General features: G+C 36.6%; 1 protein-coding gene and 1 long non-coding RNA gene across 16 annotated transcripts in view; one reads left to right on the forward strand and one right to left on the reverse strand.

Annotated features, from left to right (window-relative positions):
* LOC136034587 (tensin-1-like) overlaps window positions 1-27,424 on the reverse strand; it is a 297,146-nt gene that overhangs the window by 90,285 nt on the left and 179,437 nt on the right. For all 14 annotated transcript variants that reach the window (XM_065715843.1, XM_065715841.1, XM_065715842.1 and 11 more), the window contains 2 exons: window positions 14,651-14,897; window positions 12,955-13,152 (listed from right to left, as the gene is read on the reverse strand). In XM_065715843.1, coding sequence (XP_065571915.1) covers window positions 12,955-13,152; window positions 14,651-14,897 — 445 coding nt within the window. The remainder of the gene's footprint in view (window positions 1-12,954; window positions 13,153-14,650; window positions 14,898-27,424) is intronic.
* LOC136034592 (uncharacterized) lies at window positions 16,914-27,358 on the forward strand. Of its 2 annotated transcripts, none has more exons than XR_010619210.1 (2): window positions 16,914-16,989; window positions 27,226-27,358. It is a non-coding gene; the product is annotated as an uncharacterized LOC136034592 (long non-coding RNA). The 2 variants fall into 2 exon arrangements; XR_010619209.1 differs by having other exon boundaries at window positions 16,921-17,030.

A 27,424-nucleotide genomic window follows, 5' to 3' on the forward strand; every position in this document is an offset into this window, starting at 1 on the left:
CCGGGACACAGGGACACAACTATAACGGGGACGCCGGGGGCACAGGGGGATATATAAATGACGACGGGGACACAGGGAATGTTCGATTAGCAATCACCATCAACAAAGCTCAAGGGCAATCATTAGAATAATGAGGTATAGATCTGAATATGGATTGTTTTTCCCATGGACAATTTTATGTTGCATGTTCAAGAGTCGGTAAACCTGACAATCTATTTATATGCACAGATAATGGGACATCGAAGAATGTTGTATATTCGCAAGTTTTACGTAGTTAAAAACATATATATATCTATCTATATTCACAGGTGGGACACAGGGACACAACTACAATGGCGCGTAACTAATATGGCGCGTAACGACTTACGCGCGCGGGGGGGCTTGGGGGGCCGGCCACTCAAAATATACGTGACGACCGGGACACTCAAAGAGTAATTACAGACTGGGACACCGGGACACAAATAACGACCGGGACACAGGGAATATATATGACGACCGGGACACAGGGACAAAACTACAACGGGGACGCCGGGGGGATATATAAATGACGACCGGGACACAGGGAATGTTTGATTAGCAATCACCATCAACAAAGCACCGGGACATAAATGACGACCGGGACACAGAGAATCACACACAGACAATGGGACAGCCAAGAATGTTGTATATTCGCAAGTTTTACGTAGTTAAAAACATATATATATCTATCTATATTCACAGGTGGGACACAGGGACACATGTACCGATGAACAATTGTAACGTGATTTCTAAAACACAAATGCGAGAGCTTTACAAGTAAGGTCAACTTAATCACTGATTGTCGACGGGTCCTATTCCTATCTAGGGGTCTAGTCCGGACCTAGCCGTCCAAGCCGAGTGGATTGGTGCATTGTATTTAGGATCCTTTGCCCGAGAGGGTGAGGGTTCGATTCCTAATGTACCCAATTCTTTGGTTTGGGACGGGGGTCAACGGCGTGACTCTGTAAGCTCAGCCAGAGTCGACCCAGCTTTAAATCCGAAGAAATCTGGGGAAGGTAAACAGGAAGGGTGTGCGAAAGCACAGAATGGCTGGCCCCCATCCCCCCATTGCACTTTCTGGTTGAAGGGCCTTGAGACGGAGATCAGCACCGCCGGTTCAGACCTTAAGGGTCTAGTGCAGCATCCTTTACTTCTTTTTTACCTTGCACTATGTACTATACCTTTTATCAAATATTTCTGTGGATTTTTCCACAGTCAGTTAGCAATTTTCACCAGTTCAGTCTTTCAAAATCCAAACATATTAAGTCTGAAGCGGTTTTGAGTGGTTGCTCGAAATTGCTACTTTATTTGAAACTGATTGTACAAATTGAGTCCTTAGTTGAGGCACGTGAAATAAGAGAGGTTTATAGATCCTCATAACGTCAAAAATCTATGCAGCAGGGGTAATAGCATTCTAATTTCTAACGACAAAAACATCGCGGTAGTTGCGCGCATCCCTTTTAAACAGGGCAATATATCCACTTTTCGGGAGAGCGAAATATCCTTTCAACATATTTTAGTCTGTTCGCCATTCAGAAAAAAGTAATGTGTGACGGTACATTCGTAAAAAAAAAACTGTCTGGTTCATGCTGAATTTGGCTTAAGACGTATATGCAGTGGCAGTTTTAAGTCTAGGGGGCAACTGTCCTCTTCCCCACTTCCGTTCCTGTAGATCTATTCCTGAATGTTTCGCTTTTATAACATAAATTTTGTCAAGTTCATCAAAGTTCAGTGCTGTTTGAATGAGAAAGGGTGGAGGTACATACTTCAAAGGACATTCCTGGAGTATAGATTTAGGCCATGGAAACATTTAAATTTCATGTGCTTCGGCTAACTCAACTTCTTTCCGAGATAGTAAAAAACTCTTCATCTAAAATTGTACTCCCCCCCCCTGAAACAAAAAAAGAATCTTCGTCTCGGTACCTGATATTCAAATATTTTGAAGTACGTTATTCCTTTTCCCGATTAATTCGCAAGCTAAGATGAACACACCCCCTGATACATCTTTTAGCACTCTTTTCGAATTTACCAATCGCTACCCTAGCAACTGCGTCCCAACTCCCCCGGCTAATTGGGCTGGCCAATACAAACATACACAGATGTTTGTTAATTTGCTGATTTGATTTATTTTGGTGCTTGTTTATCGTCAACAATTAATGCACCCTGCCAAACAACGGCCATAAAAAAAAAAAAAAAAAAAAAAAAAAAAAAAAAAAAAAAAAAAAAAAACTGCCCTTGGTATATAGGCCAGGGCTATATCCAGCCTCAGTAGGGGAGGGGGCTGGTACACAGTTACAATCATAGGGACTAGTGTATTCGTTGAGAGGCTTAAAAGCACATCAATAGGTATGTGCATCTTTTCGCTAAGGAATTAACCTAAAAAAGCCAAAAAATACCTATCTTAAGTTTCGTAAAGCCCGAGACAGTTTTTTGGAGACTGCCTTCAAAAAACACTCCTAAGTTTTTTTTTTATCGTCAAATAATTTCCTACAGATTGAAAAACTGCAAGAAGAGAACATCTAGAATAAATTTTGCCAAAATTATCAAACACATGCACACATGACAACGGTGTTAGAGCGAATGATTCCGCGTTTAAAATCCCACTGGCATCCAGCAGTAATAAATTTCCAGAGAATCCTCACCTCTCACATACAACTCAATTGAAAGCGTCAAAGCATACTAAATCTAAAACATATATCTTTGGTTCCTTGAGGTACTCAGATCTAAAGCTGGAAAGCGCATGGTCTACACAAGCCAAATGTGTACCAATTTGGGTTTTAACCTCCGAATATGGTTGAATGAGTCAGAAAAACCAGAGCGAGTTAGGGGTCGGGCGTTGCGGAATTCTTTTATGCAGCACAGCGGGTTGAGCAAAAAAGCTAACTGTAATTACTATTAAAGTTTGATTATAAATAGTTTTTTAAGAAAGAGAATTATTTGTAAAGCAAACTTCTTTATTTAGGACCAGTTAAAAGCATAATCGTTAGTGTTTAAGTGTGACTATGTATAGCTTTTTAAGAAAAAGAATAGTTTTAAACGCAAATTATTTGTTTAGGAGAAGAATTGTCAATTCTAATGAACTCAGTAGGTTATGGAAGAAAAGGTATCTCTAATTACAAGTTAAGTTTGATCGCACATTTTATTTTACGAATCATAATTTTTTAATCCAAAAACCATGGGAAGTTTTTTCCGTGTAAAACCTAATGTGGTCTCCAGAATACAGGTAATCAAGCAAAGTCAGGTAATCAAAGTCAGGTAATCAAAGTCAGGTAATCAGATAATCAAGTCAAAGCAAGCATTCTGTAAGTAAAAGTTAGGGGAAAAAAAATTCAAATGTGAAGAGATATATTAATTCCAAGAAAGCAAAATTTTTAATTTCGCTTTTCTGGAAAGAAATTTCTAGGTAATAAAAGACATTGCACCAAAACTATCAGATGAAATTTATTCATAAATAACTAAACAGAAGAACAAATGCATTGGAACAGTCCCCACAAAGGCTCCATGGCCAGTATAAGAGGGGGAGTCATCCGTACAAGGGGGAGTCATACGGTAGTTAGTTCCCTTTTGTCTTTTCTATCTAGCTACTTAACCGTGAATAAATCATAAGTCTCATAGGAGCTTATAATTTACAACGTTATTTATGCATGAATTTGAGACAAACATTAGTCAGTTCTTTCCAAACCACAGAAAACTAAAATTTAATTATACGGAATAAGATGGTAAAGCAAAGATGTAAATAAAACATTATCTACTATACGCCTTGCAGTCATTTTTCATACTAAGTTTGTACGATAGCTATTGAGGTTTAAAGCGATCGCTTTGTTTTACAGGCCTATTTTGTGTCAAAAAATTCGTGGTAACGAACTGTAGTAAGGAGCGAACCGGCTCAATAGTAGCCGAAACTCTAAAAACCGCAATTTTGATACCAATGGTTACATCAAAAGAATTTTTTTCTTATGCTGAGTCTTAACAATATAAGTTTGATCAAATTTAGTCTTACCCATCAAAAGTTACGAGCCAGAGAAAATTTTCCTTATTTTATAAAATAGGGGAAAACATCCCATAAAAGTCATATAATCTTAACGAAAAACACACCATCAGATTCAGCGTATCAGAGAACCCTACTGTAGAAACTTCATGCTCCTATCTACAAAGATATGGAATTTTGTATTTTTTTGCCAGAAGACAGATCACAGACGCGTGGTTATTATTTTTTTAACTGTCCCCAGGGGTGATCGTATCGACCCAGTGGTCCTAGAATATCGCGAGAGGGCTCATTTTAAGGGAAATTAAAAGTTCTAGTACTCTTTTTAAAAGACCAAGAAAATTACAGGGCACCTAGGCCCCCTCCTGCGCTGATTTTTCCCGAAAGTCACATGATCAAAATTTTGAGATAGCCATTTTGTTCACCATAGTTGAAAAACGAAACCTAATAACTATGTCTTTGGGGACAACTTAATCCCCCAGGATTCCCGGGGGAGGGGCTGTAAGCTACAAACTTTGACCATTGTTTACATATAGTAGTGGTTATTGGGAAGTGTACAGACGTTTTCAGGGGGACCTTTTTTCGTTTTGTGGGGGTGAGTCGGGGGAGGAGTTTGCTAGGGAGGATCTTTCCATGGAGGAATTTATCATGAGGAAGAAAATTTCCATGAAGGGGGCTCAGGATTTTCTAGCATTATTTTAAAAAATAATGAGAAAATAAATAAAGTTTTTTTTTTAACTGGAAGTAAGGAGCAGCATTAAAACTTAAAACGAACAGAAATTACTACGTATATAAGGGGCTTCGTCTCCTCCCCAGTACCTTGCTCTTTATGCTAAAGTATTTTTAGTAATTTCAACTATTTATTCTACGGCTTTTGTGATTCAGGGATAATTCTTAAAGAACTGCGACACAATCCAAGCTTTAGTGTAAAGAGTGAGGTATTCACGAGGAGGCAAACCCCCTCGTATACGTAATAAAAATATACTAATATAGAACTTTGTTACGTAACTTAATTCGTAGGTTATGTATATCTATTACTAATAAAAACGTTCGAAGAAAATAAAAAGTTCTAGTTGCCTTTTTAAGTAACCAAAAATTGGAGGGCAACTAGGCCTCCTCCCCCATTCCTTTTTTTTATCAAAATCGTCTGATTGTATCTATGAGAAAGCCAAAAAAAAAATTAATACGCAAATTTCTTTTTATTTTTCACGTGCGGTGAGCCAAAATCAAAACATGCATTAATTCATTAACGCTCAGAAATTAAATATAAAAAAAAACAAGTTCTTTCAACTAAAAGTAAGGAGCGACATTAAAATTTAAAACAAACAGAAATTATTCCGTATATGAAAGGGGCTGTCCCCTCCTCAACGTGTCGCTCTTTACGCTAAAGTTTGACTCTTTGTCCCAACTCCAATTTAAAAACAATAGAAAACTTTTAAAAGCAATGCATAGGCTCTTAGCAGGGGAGAATCTTTGGCCTTTTTATTGGAAAGGGGGCAAGAGCGGTCATATTCGGATGGTCAAGGGGCATGGGATATATAATAATTTTTTCTCCACATTATTAAGGGGGTCACTGCCCCCCCCCCCCAAACAACACCCCTGGCTCTTACGCATCTTTTTACAAATAAGCTTTTCTGCAGCTAAATCAGAGGCTTATATGTGGTTTCTTGAGCAGTCATTATCTACTTACCTCAAAAACAAGTTTATAGCATATAAACAACAAGACTTTTGGCATTGATACGAGATTAAAATCAACTCTAAGCTAAGTATGAAATTGACATAAAAGTGAAACCGCCCTAACAAATATTCAAGTTGTTTGGGTTTGTCCACGTAGTTAAAATGATTTTTAGCTTAGATAAAGCAAAAATTTAAGGCGTAATATTCATAACTAAATGATATGCCGAATCATGCCTATTAGTTAATGTTCGTGACTTTTTTTAAAGTCTGTTTATAGTATTATGTTGGCTCCTACTAATCATTCACCTCTAAATATTTAAAGATGGCCTATGGTCAAGCAAAGGCTGATTTGACCATGAAAAAATGAATGTGTTCAAAGGATTATTAGATATCTCGCGACTTCAAAAACACAAAAATTTGAGCGCAAATGTGCCGAAAATGCGATCTTTAAAAAGATTTCTCTTTGAAAAACACAGATTTGAATAATTCTCAAAGAAGTAAACAACTCAAAAAAGGACATAAAGGGCACAGGTGCGCCTCATCTGGCAACACTGATTATAAGAATTGAAGGTAAGGATAAAGACCAGTAAATACAAAGTAAAAATATAGTAAAGAGACACGTACAAATAATCATGAACACAAGGGCACGAGGGCGTTAGAGGAACAGAGGGTATCAGTAGGTTTTCTAGAGATAGAAATTCTGGAAACATTTTTCTTAGACCGGTTGCGGAGACTCAACGTAGTCAACAGTGTTTTCGCGTATTTTCTCCCTTCTTTGGTGAATAAAATACGACATACGATCTATGAAAACCGGTTTCATAGCCACAAAGACAAATAACAGGTAACAGAATGCATTAGACTTGTATAATTTGGGCTATATATTTCCACATTAGGGTGGTGGGTGTAAGGTTACATTAGATTAAGTTAAGTTTGGTTACTTTATCCCTACACCCCCCTAATGTGCAAATATATAGCCCAAATTATATTAGTATATAAGCTAAAGTATTATAATTTCATCATATTTTAGTGTATTTCATTAGGATTGACCTAACTTCACTTCTCGAATGTGTTCTGAATAATACAGGAGTACCAAAATTATGTACTTTTTAGTGCATTTGGACACAAGTGTCTTCTTCAAAATTCTTTTTTTAATTTGTCAAATCGTTTAGGACAAAAAATCCATCTTTTCATACTTTTCATAGCACAGGTCTAACTATTGTACTGTATAAGAAATTCCGCTTTTGAGAAATTATGCCGAGACCACGCCTACTTTTCGGCCAAATAACCAATAACCATGGCTACTTCTATATGATGAATTCCATACCCGTAAAAGGGCTTGAATTTATCTCCGAAAATCCCATCTTCACCCCATAAATAGATGAAGTTAAATAAAATCACTTATAAATGAACAGGACCAATCAAGTTTGAACCGTTAAAAACAAAACAAAGTTTTTCAAAAATAATATGAAATGCCCTTTTAATTGCCACATCCGAGACTGCAATTCTCCAACTTCCAATTGTTGCAGATCAGGGGCGACCTTTTTTCTACTCTTCCGACTCTTTGGATGTGCTCGAAGAACTTATTAGATTATATTGAGTTTCAATGGGCGATGGAAGCCCCACAGAAACTGCAATTCTATTTTATCACGCAAACTCGAACAATTTCGACTTAGTTTGTACAGTTTATTTATGTTGATTTTACTATATGTGGTAACAATTTTATCTAATTAAATTTTAATTGTCCAATCCAAACAAAATAAATAATTCGGTTTAATTGCTTTTCTTCAACAAATTAAATTTTATGTTCACCAAGACCATGCCGACTATCATACAGTGAGCAAAGAATTTGTGGAAATGTTTGACGGAAAAATTCATTTTGGTCAGAGGTCAAAAATCATAGAAATTTTGCTGTTACAGCATGGACTATTTTGCTCAAATATATAAGGTAGATTTCTAAAATTGAATTGTCTCGCCATTATAAAAAAATTGACTCCCTTCAAATTTAACTACTTTATAAGTAATGTGGTCAGAGCAGCATCAATTAATTTTTTCGGGGGGAGAGGAGTATTTATCAGGGGAGAGGTACAAAAGAAACTTTAAAGAATGCATGACATTTTTCTTTATGGGCATTTTTGTTACGTTTTTACGAGTCGATCAGAGATTTTAGAAAGAGGGGATCCAAAATCCGAGCTCATCCTAGATACAGCCTTGAAGACACTTATAAATATGAGGCCAAGTAGAAAAAGCCATTGACACCACTCCTTTGTGTCGTACTTGCCGAGTGGATTGGTGCGCTGGATTCAGAGCCGTCCTGGTCGAAGTGGATTGGTATGCTGGATTCAGGATCCTGTGTCTGAGAGGACGCGGGTTCGAATCCCAGTGTACCCAATTGTTCAGTTTGGGACGGAGGTCAGTGGCGTGAGTGTGTAAGCTTAGTCAGAGTCAACCTAGCTCTAAATGGGTACCTGGAGAAATCTGGAGAAGGTAAACAGGAAGGGTGTGCGAAAGCACATGATGGTTGGCCCCCAACCCCCCATTGCACTTCCTGGCTGAAGGGCCAAGAAACGGAGATCAGCACCGCCGGTAGGGACTGTAAAGTCTAATGCCGTATCCTTTACCTTTTTTTTCCTTTACCTTTGTGTGATGGGCTGCACTTTAATAGTTAAGCATTCAGTTCTTAAAGTGCAGGTTAAAGTATATTCTTATAGTTAAGCAGGTCAGTTCTTGAAGTGCTAAAATTGCCCAAATTTGCATGTTACACAGCGATTTTATGTGCTACAGTAAAAAAATTGACTGTAATAGTGCTAAAATATCACTTTCGTACTACAGGTGAAAACTCTGAGCACGGGCTACAGCACTAAACATACTGAAATAGTGCTAAAATAGCGCTTTCCTGGTACAGGTGGCAATCCTGGTTCTAATAGCCCCTAGTCAGGAACACTTTTCACTAGTGCCGTGGGTTTACATTCCAGTTCTAGCCAATTCTTGTCTTACAGGTAGTATTCGGCTGGCAGCTCTCCTCTAGCTGCAATTCTAAGATGGAAGCTAAGTCGGATTCACAAGGCAGGTTACGAATGAAGCCCCTAAGCATGAAATTAATACCCATGTGCTAAGCATGTTGTTAATTAATAAATGAGTACAGATCCCTTAATAAAGACATAGTATAGGACTGAACGTAAAACAATAGATGAAATGTATCATTCACACTACTTGGATTTGGTGTGAACGCCCATGTTTTTTTTTTCAAAATTTGTTATTGAATTATGTTATTGAGCTAGACAATAGATTAAGATACATAGAAAGACCAGAATACTGGCCTCGAGAAACAATTTGGCTTCAGTAAGTCAAATGGCTTTATGCTGTATTTTTAGAAAGCTTAGGTGTACAACCCATCTCCGAGACTATAATTGTGTCGATGGGTTGAATCCAGTTTCTTTCATACCCAAGAAGAACCTCTACCGGCAGATTTAGCAAAGTACCCGCATCCATTATTCAGTAGAATCAATTCTTTTTGGAGATCAACTAAGACAAGGTCAAAATCATTTTGGGGCTTAATTCAAGGTTATCTACAATTATACACTGAAAGTAATAACTAATGATCAGTAATGATAATTGAGTTCCGGAACGCACCCAAAGCTACCTCGAATCCAAATTGCTAAAATTAAGATAACTTTATCTAAAATACAGCAAAAACCGATCAAGTCTGAGACAGTATCTACTTCAGGACCTGTCTCATGCCAGCCATCTATCTTGATCGGAAACTATCATTTGAGAGGCTTTTTTTATCATCTTGCATAAGTGCATTTAAGGAGTGTAAGTTAATGTCCCCTATAAAATATCTGTGATAACTGCCTCGGGAGATAAGGCGCGGGTGAAAGTAAATGGTTCTGTTAAATTGGTAATGTAAAACCCTTGATAGGACTACTGTATTTTTTTGGATTGAAGTTCTTCCCAAGGAGTATGGATAACTTACAAGGGTGGGGAACTGCTATTGTCGAACGAAAAGCACTGACACCGTCTAGCGTTTGGCGTTTCTTAACATTTTTCAATGTAATAATAAGGTAAAATTAGTGTTATTGGCAAATTTATTGCAGTAATAAGTGTCTGATCTAAGTTTCTGAAAAAAAAAAAACTCAGTTACGAATCTTGAAAAAACGACAAGAAACATTAGTTACTAGATGGCGTTGGCGATTTTTTGTGGTTGCTAATTTCCATTCTTGTAAGTTAAACATTTTTTTGGCTCATCCTCAATTTGTTTCCACAGACAAGGGGAAGAGGAAAAAGATTAAGATTTGTTTTTCGTTTTTGTCGCCTAAAAAGCGATTTTGTTCAAACATAACCCCCCTCCGATAACTTTGGCCGTATCCTTGATACCAATGCCAATTTCAAATCACAGGCATAACATTTTTTATTTATTTCATCACGTTACATCAGCGCTGTAGGGCTGAATAACATCCCCAATTTTTGGTTAGGCTCATTGAAGGTCCTTTCATGGGCTGTTCCAAAAACATTGTTTCGAAATGAACGAACTTTAATTTATTTTATTTCCCCATTTTCCTTTTTATTTCCCCCTTTTCCTTTTTTATTTCCCCCGTTTGTCCTGCAAAAACCTATTCTTCAAAATTAGACAGCGGATTTTTTCAATCAAATTTTTTATGAGCCCCCCCCCCATCCGCATTAATGCTACTACATACCACATGAAGGATTCATATAACTGGTACATGATAGGGTTGTTTGCCCCTCTACGTTTAAATTATGTATATTATCTGTCCGTTCTTCTATACCGTCATCTTGCATTTTTAATTAATAAATATTTTCTATCTCTCTTATGCGGACGATATTCTTTTGATTATTAAATGAAATTGTGAATATCTCATTTATTAGTAATATTACGAATCCTCTTATTTAGAGATCTTTTTCCATCCAGTTGGTTTCTTTTCTTGGTGGCTGAGAATTAATGTTAGTGTAGCACAATGTTTCCAGACTCTCATCCCCACTAAAGGCAAGAAGAAGGCTCCATCAAGCTATTCCACATTTGTTAGTATGCATAATAGATGTATTGTATCTACGAGGTATATACGATAGAGTTTCTTGTTAATTATATTCAGCTTTTACAGATCACTCGGTTTCAGGCCTTTCCGAATATTATTACATTTTTATGCAAAATATTTGTGTTCAGTTCGTTCATATTATTTTTGGTTTTCCCGCTTTTTACTGTATCTATCTCCGTGGTATTGAAAAGGAGACTTCGAATCTGTAGATGGACTACCGGATATTTGTTTAAAACTCACGGAACTTTTCATCAAACTACCCCGGCCCACAAGTTAGTATTTGCCCAAAGTGACCCCCTCTCCTGTTTTAATTTAGATTGTTTTTTCTGAAGGGATTTGTTTGTTTTTTGTTGTTGTTGTTTTTTTAATTCCGCTTTTGGTTGTTGCAACGTGTCAAAATGCTTTTGCTTGCATAGAGAGACATCTATGACTAAAATACTTACTGATAAACACACCCCAGCAAATCCACAGCCGATTATACTACAGACACCCAGCAAATCCACAGCCGAGCATGGACTGGGTGTGTAAAGTAGAAGCTGTTCCAGCGTAATGAGATGGATTGGGGGTCCCGACTCTGTCATTGGCTCCTTTCTTCGTACCTATCTCCAGAGGAGAAACTCTGCCTGTGAGGGTTCCTCTCTGCACCAGGGAGGAGTTTTAAAAAGTTCGCCTAACTAGAACAGTCACTGCAAATAACGCTGCAGGGTGATTTCGAGGAGTGGGAGCCCCAGTGGATACTACAGCCTAGAAAACAACACAGCATTGCACTAGATTTTTATAAATGAATGTTTCTTCTGGGTTTTGGTTGTTTTGGTATATTTTTGGGCTGAACAGCTTCGTATTAGCTTGGTTATTTATAATGGGTGGCCTCTTTTGAAACTATGAACAGATTGAGAGTTGGAGGTAACAGGCTTGAGATTGCTTTGGCAGGACGTCACTCTTGTTAGTAACAGAATATTGCAAATGGCATTGCGCCCTGAAAACCACAAAATGACCATAATAAGCCCAGACTTGTTAATTCTTTGGACTAAATTAGAATAATGGAAGTGACGGTAATAACTGTGGTCAAGTACAGTATTGTAATGTGGATCCTTCGAAAGGTTGATAAAAGTACATTAGTATTTGCCATAGGAACAGTTTAAGGACGATTTTAGTTTGACCATTTTAGGAACTGCATAAACTACAGCCTTTACTGGCCCTTTCAACTATACTACAAAAACGGCTGCCTCAAAAATTTGATCAGGTATCTTTGGGGGAAAAAGTATGTAGGAGGGAGACTGATTTCCCTCTACTCAGTTGTTAATCCTAAAAAGGGCACTACGACTTTCAATTTCAAATCGAATGAGCCCCCTCCGAAGTTTCTACAAAAACTACTTCCATAAGATTTTCCTTGGTGAAAAGAAAAGAAAAAATACATTGCACCTGATTCGTTCTTTAGCGCAACAGCGCTGCCTATGATAGCTGCAGCAGCACAGACCTCTATATTTGTTTCTCTCTTGGAAATTTGGCGAATTAACCTAATAAGAACTTACCAGTCAAAATATGCACAGATAATGAAGATCTATTCCACACGAAAGAGGAAAGTCTCGATGGGTCGTTCAAGATACATCGCAGAACCAACTTTAGCTGAGAAGGTTAATTAAAAACAAAAGATAAACACAAATAAAATTCCTAGGACGATGCAAAAAGACGAGCCTTAGAAACATAAATTAAATTGGTTTTTGTTTTCAAGGTTTTTGAATTATCTAGGTAATTTGTATCAACTGTTTATGCTCGTTGGTTTCTAATTTAAGCGAGTTTTCTTAAAATGGATTTTTAAACCTACTCTCACTTCTTTAACTGTCAATGAGTTCCAAAACTTTTCATCCTGTCAAATATTTCCTAGGACACTCAAATCTTCAGCAAAATGTAGGTCTAGGAGAGATTTACCCCAGCACCCCCTCCCTCTCCCGTTTAACACCAAATACTGCCACAGCCTTTGTTGCATTCTTTATGATAAAATTCATTAAAATTATCCATATAAAGGAAATAAAACACGACCTTCCTTAACTCCTGGTTCTATATCAAATCAACTACTAGCTTCACTTCTCTACTTCTTGTATTTACAACATTAGAAAGTTATATAAAAATCCTTCCTAAAGTAAACCCTCAATTTTTTTTCTCCTAGTTAGAGAGGAGAGTGTAACCCCGGGTGAGGGCAACAAAAAAGAAAAATGGGATTACCGTCTTCACTTGTAGCATCATCATCAGCATCATTAACATCTGTGTGGCATCCAAATGTATCTAAGCTATCCCACCTTGTTATAGGGTCACCACCGTGGACTTCAACCGGTTGTAGCACTGGTGCCGATGGAGGAACTCTTGCATTGGGACCGTCAGAAAAGTGCAAAATTATACCACCATCAAGAGGAAATCGAAGATCTAAGAAAAAAATTATTAGAAAAAATATTAAGTATCTCTCCTACAATAAATTCTTATTCACTAATTCACTCTAAAAAAAACATTTTCTTATTATGACGAATTTCTTCATAGCATACAGTTTGTTTAATCAGAGCACTTTTAACTAGTTTCCAAAACAGACTAAGACGTGTAATTTTTTTTGAGAATTTACAAATATGAGGGAAAGGGGGGTGGGACAGATTGGGTTTTACATAACATAGATATTAAGTTGATCTAAGTTAAATACACACTTATCGCCATCTATATACTTTTTTAGCATAGATGACCTAGGGAATTTTTTAAATTCAACACTGTCATGCAGAGTGATTCCTATTGACCTCAGTGGCGTCAATTGGAGGTTGGGGGTAGAAAGAGGCCTGTAAACCCTTCCTTTGCATTCTTGTCTCCCTATATTATGAAAATAGTTTTTTTGGTATTTTCAATGAAAAAGTGAAAAAGCAACACAATTGCCCCTCCCCCGTAAATTTTCTTTAAATTACGACACTTATTCGTCCTCCAGTTCTTCATTACAATCCACGTTTATATAACTTCCATTATCAACTTATACGGCCAGAGACACATTGGCCATATAATTTTAATGAGTTAGTCATTCTCTATCGGAAAACGAATCTTCTCACTGTTTGTTAAAATGGGTAACATGTTATCTGGGTAAAACTTCAAATCGAAATAAGTAAAATTCAAACTAATCTGAGAATACGTTCCATAAGACAATTTTCATTAACGATAAATAATTACTTATCCTTGTTTACGTTCCGGGCCACTAAGTAATAAAACAATTCGGTCCATTCTTTGTGTTACAAACATAGAAAAAGCTAAAATATAAACGAGTTATGCCTATTTTAAGCACAAACACACTTTTATTGTGGAATATAGGCATTAGCAGGGCTTTTAACGTGAGAATAGAGTTATTATTTAGTCAAACTCATACTTGTCAAAGCCCCAGCTGTGGTGATATAAAAAGTGTTATTTTAAAAGCAAAATGTGATAGGCACTATAAGGTACCAGCTCCAAATCCTTTTGAGGGTTACCTCCCAATTTGCTGGAGATAATTATGGAAACCACTGGCTATTCATTATCCTAGAAGGCAATGCTTTATGTATATAATTCTTGTCTTTTGTAAGAAAATAATCGTTTTGTCTGGTAATTATCTAACTACCAAAAATAGTGGAAAATCGTCAAGTGGTTGATCGTGCCACAAAATAAGAAGAAGAAAAGAAAGAGAACCATCACAATTTCTAGATGTCACTACACAGCCTCTAGTAGCAATGAGGCCATTTTGTAAAAATCAGAAGAAGAAAAGAAAGAGAATCATCACAATTTCTAGAGGTCACTACAAAGCCTCTAGTAGCAATAAGGCCATCTTGTAAAATTCAGAAGAAGAAAAGAAAGAAATCGTCCCAATTTCTAAGAGGGCACAACCTTAAAATTGTCAGTTCTGATTCATAAAATAGATAAATACCTCTGCAAGCATAGTCTAGCTCTGCCCTTGGGACGATCATTCTATCCGCCACCACAGCACATGTGTGAAACTGGCAGCTGAAGATTAACTCCCTGCCAGGAGATTGCGCAGTTCTATTATAGCACCGGATTAGAATATCACCACGAAGCTGAGTTCCCTTTCCTAAACTGAGTGTGAACCTTTTGAAGCTGCTACAAGAAATATTATAGATGCCAGATGTATAGACAGGTACTCTTCCTTCATAAACCTAAAACACACGAAGTAGGTATTTAACGAGCAAGAAACCCTCAGATATAGTTGAAGATGCCAGAAAAAATAAGAAAAACTTAAAAAGAGAGCAACGTTTTTTTTTTTTTTTATCATGACCATAGTCGAAGGAACATTATGATTGAAATTCAGATAGGAATGAAACATTTTTGGGAACGCTTACTAAAGTTTAGATTTTGAACGGGTCTATAAACCCGACAGAACTGATTTCCATATCAAGTAAAGTAGACCTTGATATAAAAAAAAAATGATATAAAAAAGTTCAGTATCCCCATAATTTCAAAGTAAGATTAACGTCATCCATATAGCGACCCCAATAGATGTGTTTTAAAAAAATAAGAATTTAATGCTCAATTTTCAATTTTCTCGACATAAATATTTGCCAGTAGCCCGGATCAAGGCGACTCCATGGGTCACCTGTTTTTTTTTTTTTTTTTTTTTTTGGCTGATAAAAAGAATCGCGAAACTGAAAATACACAGAAATCTTATTACAATTTTTAACTAGAATATCCTCTACAATATCCAATGGAAATATCCCCTGAATTGAATTCCACTGTCTTGAAAAAAATTCCTATTGTTTCTACTTAGTGTTTGTTTGATATGGAAAGGCAGTGTGGTCTTCGTCACTATTTTTGGAAGGTATTTGTGAAATTAGCTGTATTCTGTGCTTTGTTTTACGGGAGTCGAGTCACAACTGCAGCCTGACATTTCATATTAGTAACCTAAACATTCTTAAATACCAGCTGCGAAGAAACCAATCATCATTCTAGCTGTGGATAAAGGTCCATCATTAGATGGCAAGAAAGGAACGATTGGAGCTCAAGGGAGGTATAAAGACACACTTTCCAAAACACTTTTTTGCTTATCCTGAACATTTGGGAATATGTCATTTAACGCCTTTCGTATTCCAACAGCTAATTTGTCAAATATGTACTTAGTACATTCTGCTCTAAGTCATTCATATTGTAATCTTTGCTGTAAAATAGTGGGACTATTCTAGCCTTTGCGAACACTTGAATGAGAAATAAACTAAAGCTTACTGGATGCTGCACGAACAGATTCAGAAATTATTTTGTTCCTTTTTTTTACAAGTTCCATTTCTAGCATAAATTCAGCAACATCTAGTACATCTTTTTTATGTGTCTATGGCAGCTGTTTTGAATGAATGATTCTGATTATGATTGAACAACAACAGTAGATAATACAAATTTGAATCTTGACCAGCTTTAATTATTAAAATAGAAACAGTCTTCAATCTACGTTTTAAGTCTTAGGATTGATATCAGTGCCCTGTCTTTTTTTATACTTGGGAAATGATAAGAATTTAAAGAGTCAGTTGAAAAGACACATTTGTTTCCTGTCTTAGGACATCTCTGCTTCTGAACCTGCAGCCCCAGAAGAAATTGTAACAACGAATACAGACTGATGCGTTTTCTTGTCTATACTCTGAAATTGGATATCTGTTCATTTTCACACTGGTAGAACATAAAACAAAAGCAATTTCAATTTGGAAAACTGACATGATAACATTATGCATCCAGCGCCATAACGTAAGTAGCAACATTTTGAAGGAAACGTAATAAAAACATCATGAACATAATGTATGTAGACAAAATTTAAAAACCGAAAGGAAAGTAGAAGTAAACATAAGGCAACACAAGTTAAGTGTAAGAAGAAGAGTGTGTTGATAAGGTTACCTAGCTTTGGAGTCAGAAAACGTAAACTAAGGAAAAGAAACTCACGAGTTGATGTTAGGTCAACATGCCTACAGGTCACATTAATCTCTCGAAGGTTTAATACCCTTTCCATGGTTTATTTTTATGAAAAACATTGAAATAGATAGAACTAATAGTCTCCAACTCTAAGACAGAGAGAACACTAAAACGCAGCGCAATACTTTTTGGTGATCATTACGCAAATTAACTGATAAGACGAAACTGAGATTATACAGCAGAAATTTTGTCTACAATATTTGTTTAGTTTTTATTTGATAGTATGCTAATGGGGCTTGAAAATACATTTGTTACACATGGATAAGAGTGGAAAAAAACTGAAGCTTTTAGAAAATTTTTGTAACAAAATTTCCATTGTCTTACAGCTGAGCTATTCAGAAGTAGAGTGAACTAACTTTACTTGTTGTTTCGAAGTATTTTATTGACTTTTACCTTTAAAATTTACAAGAAAACCCCATTAAAAAATGACAAAGGAGCTATTTATTACTCAACAATTTTTTGATCAATTAATGAATGCAGCTAGTGCTAAAAGTAGAAAACTTGATATTAAGCAAATAAAAAATAAATAAATATTTTTTCATTAGACGAAAGGCAATTTACAGTCAACATTGACAACGTGCTTTTTAAGCATCCTTTCTTCTTATTCAAGTCATTAAACGTTGTTTCCTATTTCTACCAACACCACGTCTATGCAAAGAGAGTTCTGATTAAGATTAGCAAGCATTTGTATTTTAGGAGTAATAATCACGAATCTATTCAGGATAATATTAGAGTAATTGCCAACTTCGGCTACAGTAATACGAAGTGTCTTAAGCGAAGATTTTGCTAAATTTAGGTTTCACCGCTTCATACCCTAAACTAACCAGACCTGGTCGATCAGGGCGCTCAATTTACAGATCCTCCCTCACTTCTAATAAGGTTTAGCCATCATTAATAGCCAAACAACCCACAATTAATTTCCTTTTGTTTTACGTTACCCTGTAAAAAAAAACGTAATATTCTAGTTTATATCCTTTTACTAGCAATTACTGTATTTTCAGTCCTTATTGAGTCTCCCCCTCCTTAATGCCTAGATATAGCCCTAGACCAATCACTAATTTTACTAATTAACCAACTTTTCCCAAATCACCATTATCAACCACGTATTAATGAACAGTGGCACCGATTACCGAAAATAATAGGGGGCGGGGGAATTTTTGTCTTTTTCCCGATTTTTTCCATTGAAAAGACAACAATTTTTTCAATAAAAATACCAAAGAAAGGTATTGATAAATTCGATCTAATTTCTAGTTTAGGGACTTTTTTTGGTCTTGAAAAGTGCTTGAGTTTAATGAATGAATCTTTCTGGAATATATCCAGGACCTAAAATATAGCCCGGGAAAGTACTGTCAACGCTGCTCTTTCCTTATTTATATGGCTTGGAAGATTCAGCATATAACGCACCTATACCTATCAAATTTTTTTTTTTAATAGCTTTTACCTTAATTTTGGCCTTTAAGGCCCTTTTTTGTTGGCTCTAGTTTCTTGCAAATACAATTCCTGTTTTCTCAGCAGGATTTTAAGCCATATCATGGCTTTGGAAGGGGAAGAGGTAGAGATAAGCACTTCAAATACCTTCCCAAAAAATCAGTGAGATTCTTGATCTATTCCTGTAGGAGAACAGCATCTAGGACTTTACCAAGGTATTTACCCGAGACTAATGGGAAGCAATATGGGGAGAGGAGCTGGAAGCAATATGGGGAGAGGAGCTGTTGATAAGATAAAAAACGAAAGAACCTACAAAATCGACAAACTTAGTGTTTGGTCTAGAACTATATCCAGTCATTAGGAAGTGGCGATGTAAGATTCCTAAAATTTTGTAAATACAAATTCTATGACTGTAATGAAGGATAGAAATTCCTTTGTCACTGTTACTTCCTGATTGACTGTATCTCAGCCCCCTTCCTTCCCTAATACCTCGATATGGTCCTAAGCTAAGTCCAAAAATATGCTATTTTGTTATTATTTTGTGCACTCATTTCTCGCCATCTGCTGGCTTATGGTCTACTACCAAGAATACCAATTTGAAAAACAAAAAACAAAAAGATTCACGAACTTTTGGTTATAGCGTAGGGCTATATTCAGGCATTATAGGAATGGAGACTACTGTGATGCAGTTCAACTGGAAGTGTCACAGAAAAATCCAATTAATCGAATGAATCAAACATTTTTTTATTCCAATATTTATTTCAGAAGAGGGCGAAAACTAGGCTATATATACTTCTACGGAGGCATTACTTAAGAGCGTAAAGAGTTTGCCATTGAAACCTCAAAAATGTTAGAAAAGCGACTTGGTCAAATTGGCTTCAGAAAGTACTCAAAAAGAGATAAGAATTTGATTCAGTTTCAATGTGATGCATACCTAGACAAAAACTACGGGTCACATTGTAAACAAACATTTTGTTTGTGGAACGTTTGTAGAAATTTTTTGCTACATATGTACAATATGGGCAAGCGCGGATACAAGGGGGAGGTGATGGGGGCAATCGCCCCTCCAAACAAATTCTTTAAGAATCTTTCCTAAATTATACTATTGTGTACCATATTCGAGAAATAAGGACTGAAAAATGGATCGTTTTCTGAAATAAAAACAATGAAACATATCAACAACATAAAATTGTTCAAAGACGGTATGTGTTATAAACACAAGACTAAAACGTTTCTGTGATGTTAGAGAGAGCCCAAAGGAGTGCAGACCCAAGACAAGAAGATTTGACTGTGGCAGTACTGTGGCCTGTATAACGATGCAAAGGTTAGCATCACTGTTCCCCGGAGACAGAGACACAGATGAAGTGCACGTAATACATACGTCCTAACGGCAATAATTTTATTTCCATCACTGAACTTGAAAAAAATGAAGACTTCTTTACAAACGCTATAAATGTTTGCCTCATTGCTAGCAGCCACATAACATTATACGTAGTACCCTGACAACGATGCCAATTCATCTGCTAGCAATGTAATGTCTGCCTCATTAGGTGGCACTGAAATAGCTTAGAGTTGCGGGGAAGATACCGGTTTGTCATTTATTATTAGGGCCAAGGTTGTATCTTTCTTAATGCCGAATGGCTTTGCATCCTACTGTAAAGTGATCCAAGAATCAGTTGTCTCCTCATACCAATCGGGAGTCGGAAATTTCGCTCCTCAATTTCTTCCACCGATTCTATGTCAATAGTTAAGTGAGTCTGTTTCACATCTCCCTTGAAATGAGACCTGGTTGTACTTATTTTTTCGCAAGTGTGGAACCCGTTGCAGAGCACCATAAGACCAACTATCCTTTCAGACGTAATTCGGCGAGGTCCTTTCAGCAGCAATATTCTTTGGATGATGCATTTCCTGATGCTAGGGCTAGGCATAGTAGTACCATTTATAACCCCCTTTACCCATTTATCCTTTTTTTTCTTGACATCATATTCTGGACTTAATTAAATTCTCTTCTAGTCTCATAAAGAAAAATTTCGGACAAAAATCAAACTGGCTCAAGAGTTTGATGGACAAACTATTGGCTCAACTTTGTTGAGCAGTGGACACTGCACCAACACGCTCTGTTTATTTTCTGCAAATCTTTTGCCGCGTCTGCTTTTCACCTTGATTGGGATAAGTTTTGCAGCATGAGCAAAGCTTGCGTTTTTCACCAATCACCTGACTAGGTCTTTTCTTCATCACTGACCTTTTTCTTTGCTTTTGTTTCTTTGCTTTTGTCCACTGCTCAACTTTGTTGAGCAGTGGACACTGCACCAACACGCTCTGTTTATTTTCTGCAAATCTTTTGCCGCGTCTCCTTTTCACCTTGATTGGGATAAGTTTTGCAGCATGAGCAAAGCTTGCGTTTTTCACCAATCACCTGACTAGGTCTTTTCTTCATCACTGACCTTTTTCTTTGCTTTTGAGCACCTTTACCAAAGTACCGGTAACAACATTAGAAATAATCCCCTCATCCTCAAACATTTTCATTTAATCGATGTTCTCGAATATTGTATTTTGAGAGAGGACTTTTCTATATTTTTTTTTGTCCTATTTCTATAGGAGGCTTTCACGTTGGTGCCCAGACGCTTAGATTATCCATGCATCTTATATTGCAGACTTACAACACCGTGATGGTATCAAAGAGCAATCGAAAATATTACAACTCACCAAATGCAAATAGGTAACGAGTGCGTAACCTTCCCTTTGACTGGGGTCGCCTCTAATTGGTCAAGGGATATCGATGTTTAGTGGCAATCCCGTCCTCAACAAAGATCCCCAGTGCCTAGCTCAAGCAGCAAAGTGAGCCAGTTGATCGCCCGTTGCTTTACGTTACGTCGATAGCAAATCCGGCCTTAATTCAATTATTTTAAACAAAATTATAGGGGGGGGGGTGTTACACCTTCTCCGTTTGGCACTACCCCCCCCCCCTTAAGGCTCTTGATCCGTGCTTGAACATGGGAACATGAAAACCCATTGTTTGGTTCTATTTTAGGGTTTGGACTCCTCTGAAGGAAATACTGTAATTTTCTAATTCTGAAAAATTCTGGAAACTACTTTTAAAACTCAAAAATACTTACTTATATCACTCCTAGAAGCGCTTTAGTCAACTGAAAAAGGCTTATGTCAGCTGTGCTTCTCGCTCAGACTATCAACTGTCTTGGCTTTTTTTCCAATTAGCCATGGATTGATGGCAACTTGACCATTCCTACTGGTCAAATATATAGCCCAAATTATATTCTCAATTAATTTTCTCGTTGTTTGATGCCGTCGACGTTGCTTGTTTACTGTTAAATTAATTTGACTGAAAAGTCGCCAATAGAAAATAGATGGAGAATATATAATTTTGGCTATATATTTGACCATTAGGGGGGGGGGGTACAGTAAAGCGCTTTCAGTAATGAAGTAGTTTTCAAAATTTTATAGTGTTTCCTTGTTAGTAGGTCAACCACTAAGCAAGTACTAAATGCTTTTAAAATAAATACATATTTTATAAAAAAAAAAACTGTCAGCTTAACAGCAACCACTTACAATATCTGAAAATATTCCAACTATAAATATGAAGCTCAGACCATACACCTAACAGAGATCCAACAACCATACTACTAACCCTACGATAATGGAATGCCATTTTTCACCAATACCTTTTTTGGTTATAGCCAAAGATAGTAATAGCAAATATGTGTAAGACATACTAAATAGCTCATTGCTAATGACGGATGATGATTTTCTATTGTTTGCTACTCAAATATACCCATCTCATTTGGAGGTAATATTTCAAATGTAAACAAATGAAGAAATTTTCAACTGAAATTTTGTTAAATTACTGGGAAAAGGAGAACCTTCTGGTCATATATGAGTCCTTGCGTGGCAGATCATAAATTTAAGAGGACTGTAACCTGTCTTGTGAAAGAATCCTTTAAGACTGTAAAAGAATGCGTAGGAAAAAAGTACAATTTCTAATCTTGAAACAGCATTTTTTTTTAAGATACTCAAATGGCTTGATAGAAAAAAATCTCAATTTATTTAAATATGTCCGAAAAAGATAACGCATTGTTTCCTCTTGTACAATTGTCATCAGTGGCATGTTTTTTAAAAGCCGGGTAGCAGCCTGGAAAATAGGTATTATCCTAGGGACCTGAGAGATTTCTTCGCAAATAATGCACCTACTCATCAGAATATATCTCACACACTATTAACAGAAATGATACATGACTAAAGGATGTATCTAAAATATTTACGTGTTTTCCCAAAGGACAAAATGCTTTTACTTTCATTAACTTCTCTATTAAATTGATTCCCAGGACTAGCAAGAATCTGATTTCCTTATGAAAGCCGGTAAACTTTTGAGTTTGGACCACTGAGGGATTTTTCTAAATCCCTCAATGGTAACTCATTCTAGACGGTGTTTGGTCTCCCCAAGGCTCACGTAGTTAGGCTGGTATCTATGGCAAGGAATATTCAAGAATATTAATTGCGAGTAGGTCAGATTAAAAGTCACACTTTTTCATAATATAATGGAAGTTTGCTCAAATATAAGTATGTTTTTTAAATATTTTTGTAGACTTGTTCCTACTCAGTTGATTTAATAGATAAGCATTTTCTCTTACATTTCAAGCGCTTCTTGTGTTTGTTATGCTGAAGTTGTTCATCAATTATTTTTATTTATTTTGGTATATCGGATTTTGACTCAGTGAATATGTAATTGGCTAATAAGGAGTCTTACACGTCTTAGCGAAGAGGTTTCTGAAATAAATTGAGTTTGAAGTTGCAAAAAACTCCCTAAAATTTAGTTTAAACATTGGAAAAATATTTGTATTTACCTTGAAAATCACATTAACGACACAGTTAAGAATTGAGCAGGAGCAAAAGCAGCTTTATTCTGCCTTTCAAAACTAACTTGCAATAAGTTGACCAAAATAACTAACCAAAATAAACTAACCAAAATAAAAATATTTTTTTGTCAAGTGGATCAATCCCATGTCTATTCATACTTCAAAACCAAGATTTTCACTCGGTCGTTTCTATGAACTTCTGTGGGCAGGTCCAAATTTTCGTCAGTTTGTCACTTCGAACCGTGACAATAAATAAGCTAAATTAATTAATTAAACTTAATAACGCCTTTCGTCAGCAAATATTTAAGAATGAACAATCCGTTGATACCCAACACAACTACAGCTTCGAAAGAAAGCTACACCCTCTCAATCTGTTTGATGGCATGTGTTTTCGGCTTGTTTTTTGCTAACTTTTCAACCACGAATCTTTTTTAATTTGGCACCTGTTACTATCGGAAGCTGCAAAAGAAGGCCAATTTCATTCAAAATTGAATTCCTGAGTTTTCCCAATCTTTTAAGATACTCATGGCTGTCTAAGACATAAACTTTCATTGTCCTGGGCGCTTGAGGTGAAAGCACAAAGTAACTGGCTGTTAAATGCGAAGCGTTAAATTTGCGAAGCGTTGAATTCAAAATTATGTTCTTGAGGATGAGAAGGGGTGTAGAAGGAGTAAGAAGATTTCGAGGTTTGACTTTGGCCTAATTTGTCTTTCCTCCTTGCTATTGGAATTAAACGAAATAAACGAGTTTTTTTTAAACTGAAAGTAAGGAACGACATCAAAACTTAAAATGGACAGAAATTATTCCATATATGAAAGGGGCTGTCCCCTCCTCGACGCCCCGCTCTTTGCGCTAAAGATTGCCTTTTGTCACAACTCTACTTTATATTTGCCTTATATTCGAAAATGGAAAAACACCCTTAAACGTCAGAGAATCTTAATGAAAATTACACCGTCAGATTCAGCGTATTAGAGAGCCCTACTGTAGAGTTTTCAAGCTCCTATCTGCAAAAATGGGAAATTTTGTATTTTATGTCAGAAGATTTTTTTCACGGTTGATCGTATCGACCAAGTGGTCCTATAATATCGTGAGATGGCTCATTCAAACGGAAATTAAAAGTTCTAGTGCCCTTTTTTAGTGACAAAAAATTGCAGGGCAACAAGGTCCCCTCCCACGCTCATTCTTCTCACGGTAACCCGATCAAAATTTTGAGATAGCCATTTTTTTTAGCATAGTCGAAAAATCTATTAACTATGTCTGTGAGGATGACTTAATCCCCCACAGTTTCCGGGGGAAGTGCTGCAAGTTGTGAACTCAGGACATTGTTTACACACAGTATTGGTTATTGGGAAGTATAGACACTTTAAGGGGGAATTTCTTCTGGTGGGGGGGGGGCAGGTCGGAGGGAGAAGTTTTCACGAGAGGATCTCTCCATGGAGGATTTTTTCATGGGGGAAGGGAATTTTACATGAAGGGGGAGCCGGATTTCCCAGCATCATTTAAGAAACGATCAGAAATTAAATAAAAAAACTAGTGTTTTCAACTGAAAGTAAGGAGCAATATTACAACTTAAAAAGAACAGAAATTATGACGTATATGAGGGGATTCACCCCCTCGTCAATACCTCACTCTTAACGCTAAGGTTTTTTTTAGTACTTTCATAAGAGCTACTTATTGTAATTAAACCCTCTGTGATTCAGGGGGCATTCTTATAGAACAGAAATAAAATTCAAATTTTAGCGTAAAGAACGAGGTAATGACGAGGTTTTAAATGAAATTTTAAATGGGGTTTTAATTATTTATGTACGGTGAGCCAAAATCAAAACCTGCCTTAATTCAAAAACGTCCGGAAATTAAATTAAAACAAACAAGTTTTTTAACTGAAAGTAAGGAGCGATATTAAAACTTAAAACAAAACAGGAATTTTTCCGTATATAAAAGGGGTTGTCCTATCCTCAACGCCTCGCTCTTTCGCTTAAGTTTTTTATTATTTTGAAAAGTAGAGCTGTGAGAAATAGTCAAACTTTAGCGTAAAGAGCGAGGCGTTGAGGAGGCGAATGTCTCTTTCATATACGGAATGATTTCTGTTCGTTTTAAGTTTTAATGTCGCTCCTTACTTTCAGTTAAAAAACTTTTTTTTTATTTTAGAGATCTGGCTCCCCCCTCCATGGAAAATTCCTTCCGCTTACGAAAAATCCCTCCAAGCAAAGTTTTTCCTACATAGCTCCCCCCTCCATTAGGAAAATTCTCCCCAGACAATTGAATTCTAGCTGAAAATTAACCATGGAAAATTTCTTGCAGACGATTCCGGTTGAAAACTTTTTTCTTAGCCCACTTTTATTTGAAAAATACATTAATTTCTTATTGATTTTCTATGGAAAATCATGCTCGCAAGTACCCCACCCCCTAGTAAAAAAGTGTTCCCGCGGAAAGTTTCCTCTAGCGAATATATCCTATGGTATACTCCCCCATGGAGAATTTCTCCCGTACGGAAAGATACTCAAGACAATTCAAACCCGGCAAAAGATCCCCCCACCTACGGAAAGATAATCTAGATAATTCAATATTTCCCCCAGATAATTCCCCCGGATAATTACCCTTAATATCTTCACATGTAAAATTGAGTTGGCAAAGAAAAAGTAAGACAAATAAAAATATTTTTCGTATAGGAATTTCAGCCAATTCCCCCAGTGTAAAATGACCTTGGAAAGTTCAACCCCCCCAGAAACTTCTCTCCCCACGGAAAATTATCCCGTATAAAATCCTCCGAGCAGAAAATTCTCACCCCGCCTCCCCAGAAAATGTCAATACTTCCAAAAAGAAATACTATGCGTAATCAATGGTCAAAATTTCTGACTTACAAACCATTCCCCGGTGGTTGTGGGGGGCTAAGTCATCCTCAAAGACATAGTGGGCTTTTCAACTATGCTGAACAAAATGTCTGTCTCAGAATTGTGATCAGATGACTTTTAGGAAAAAAGACGGGTGGGAGGGGGGCCAGATGCCCGCCAATATTTTTTGTCACTTTAAAAGAGCACCATAATTTTTAGTTTCCGTTCGAAGGAGCCCTTTCTCCATATTCTAAGACTATTGGTTCGACACGGTCACCATAGGAAAAACAAACAAACAAATTTTCTCAGACTCGTAGCTTTTGATGCGTAACACTAAACTTAATGAATCTTATATATTTGGAATCAATATAATAAGTCAATTCTTTTGATATATCTATTGATATCAAAATTCTGTTTTTCAGAGTTTCGATTACTATTGAGACGCATCGCTCCTTGCTTATAGTTCATTGCCACGAATGGTTTGACGGATTTTCACGTCCATCAGAAAGACGATCACAAAACGGACATAAGCCGATGATAAAGCAAGAGAATGGAATTAAAGCAATTTGATTGGATGACTGGGAAGTCGTTTGGAGTAACGACTAACGACTAGTTAGTCGTTTGGAGGAAAGCAAAGACTGATATCCAAGGCCACATCCAGGGGCAGGGGTTTAGGGTTATACAACCTCAAATCTTGGTCCGACTCGCAAAAATGCATATAAACAATTTTTTAATTCATTTTTAAGTTTTTTGGACCCCCTCCCCACGAAAAATCCTGGATTTGCCCTTGCACACATCCTTCAAGAGATTGATGGGTTTCTGACATTACAGCTAGTTTAACTGAGTATTGCCACAAGAATTTTTACAGAAAGCGTCAAAAGGTCAAGGCAGTAACTAGGCGGAAGGGGGGGGGGGTTACTGAATTTTGTCCTACCCGTAAAAAAGTAATAAACTGAACATTAACAAATTTTTGAAACTTTTTGTAAAGATTTCTTTTGCGACCCCCCCCCCCTTAAAAAAAAACCAGATACGCTCTTGCCAAAGTTAAATACATCAGTATTCAAACCTCTTAATTAGTAATTCAAGATGTTTATCTTCCTTGATTCAGAAAGCAATGAGAGTATTTTTTTTTTTTTTTTTTGCATAAGCAACCGCACAAATGTCAAGCCTATGTGCGTTTTTCTTTCTCAATTCAAAGTTTTCTTGTATATCGTTCATTCATATCTTCATAGTTATGTAATAGGAGTTAGATTAGTAGATGTGTTTTTGACTTTTCTGTCATATGCAAGCTTTGGTTGTTTCGAATATTTTTCTTCTTTTTTTATAACCATACTTTTAGCAACGGAAGTAGCTTTTGTACATTTTAAAAAATCACGTCAAGTCGTGAAGTTTTCTTCTTTTTTCAGGTCGACCTTCATAGATTTTATGACATTGCCCAGTACAATAGAATTCCTTATTTACTTATGGCTGGACAAACATTTTGAGATTGTACATTACCCTCAAATTTCAAGTATGAATATAGTTAACTCATTGTTGCAATTTTAATTTTTGTTCAAATTTCGCTCTCACATAAATAGAATTTAATAGTTGGTGTTTGTCGGTTAT

This window comes from Artemia franciscana, chromosome 13 (genome assembly GCF_032884065.1).
Source record: "Artemia franciscana chromosome 13, ASM3288406v1, whole genome shotgun sequence".
Taxonomy (NCBI): Eukaryota; Metazoa; Arthropoda; class Branchiopoda; order Anostraca; family Artemiidae; genus Artemia; species Artemia franciscana.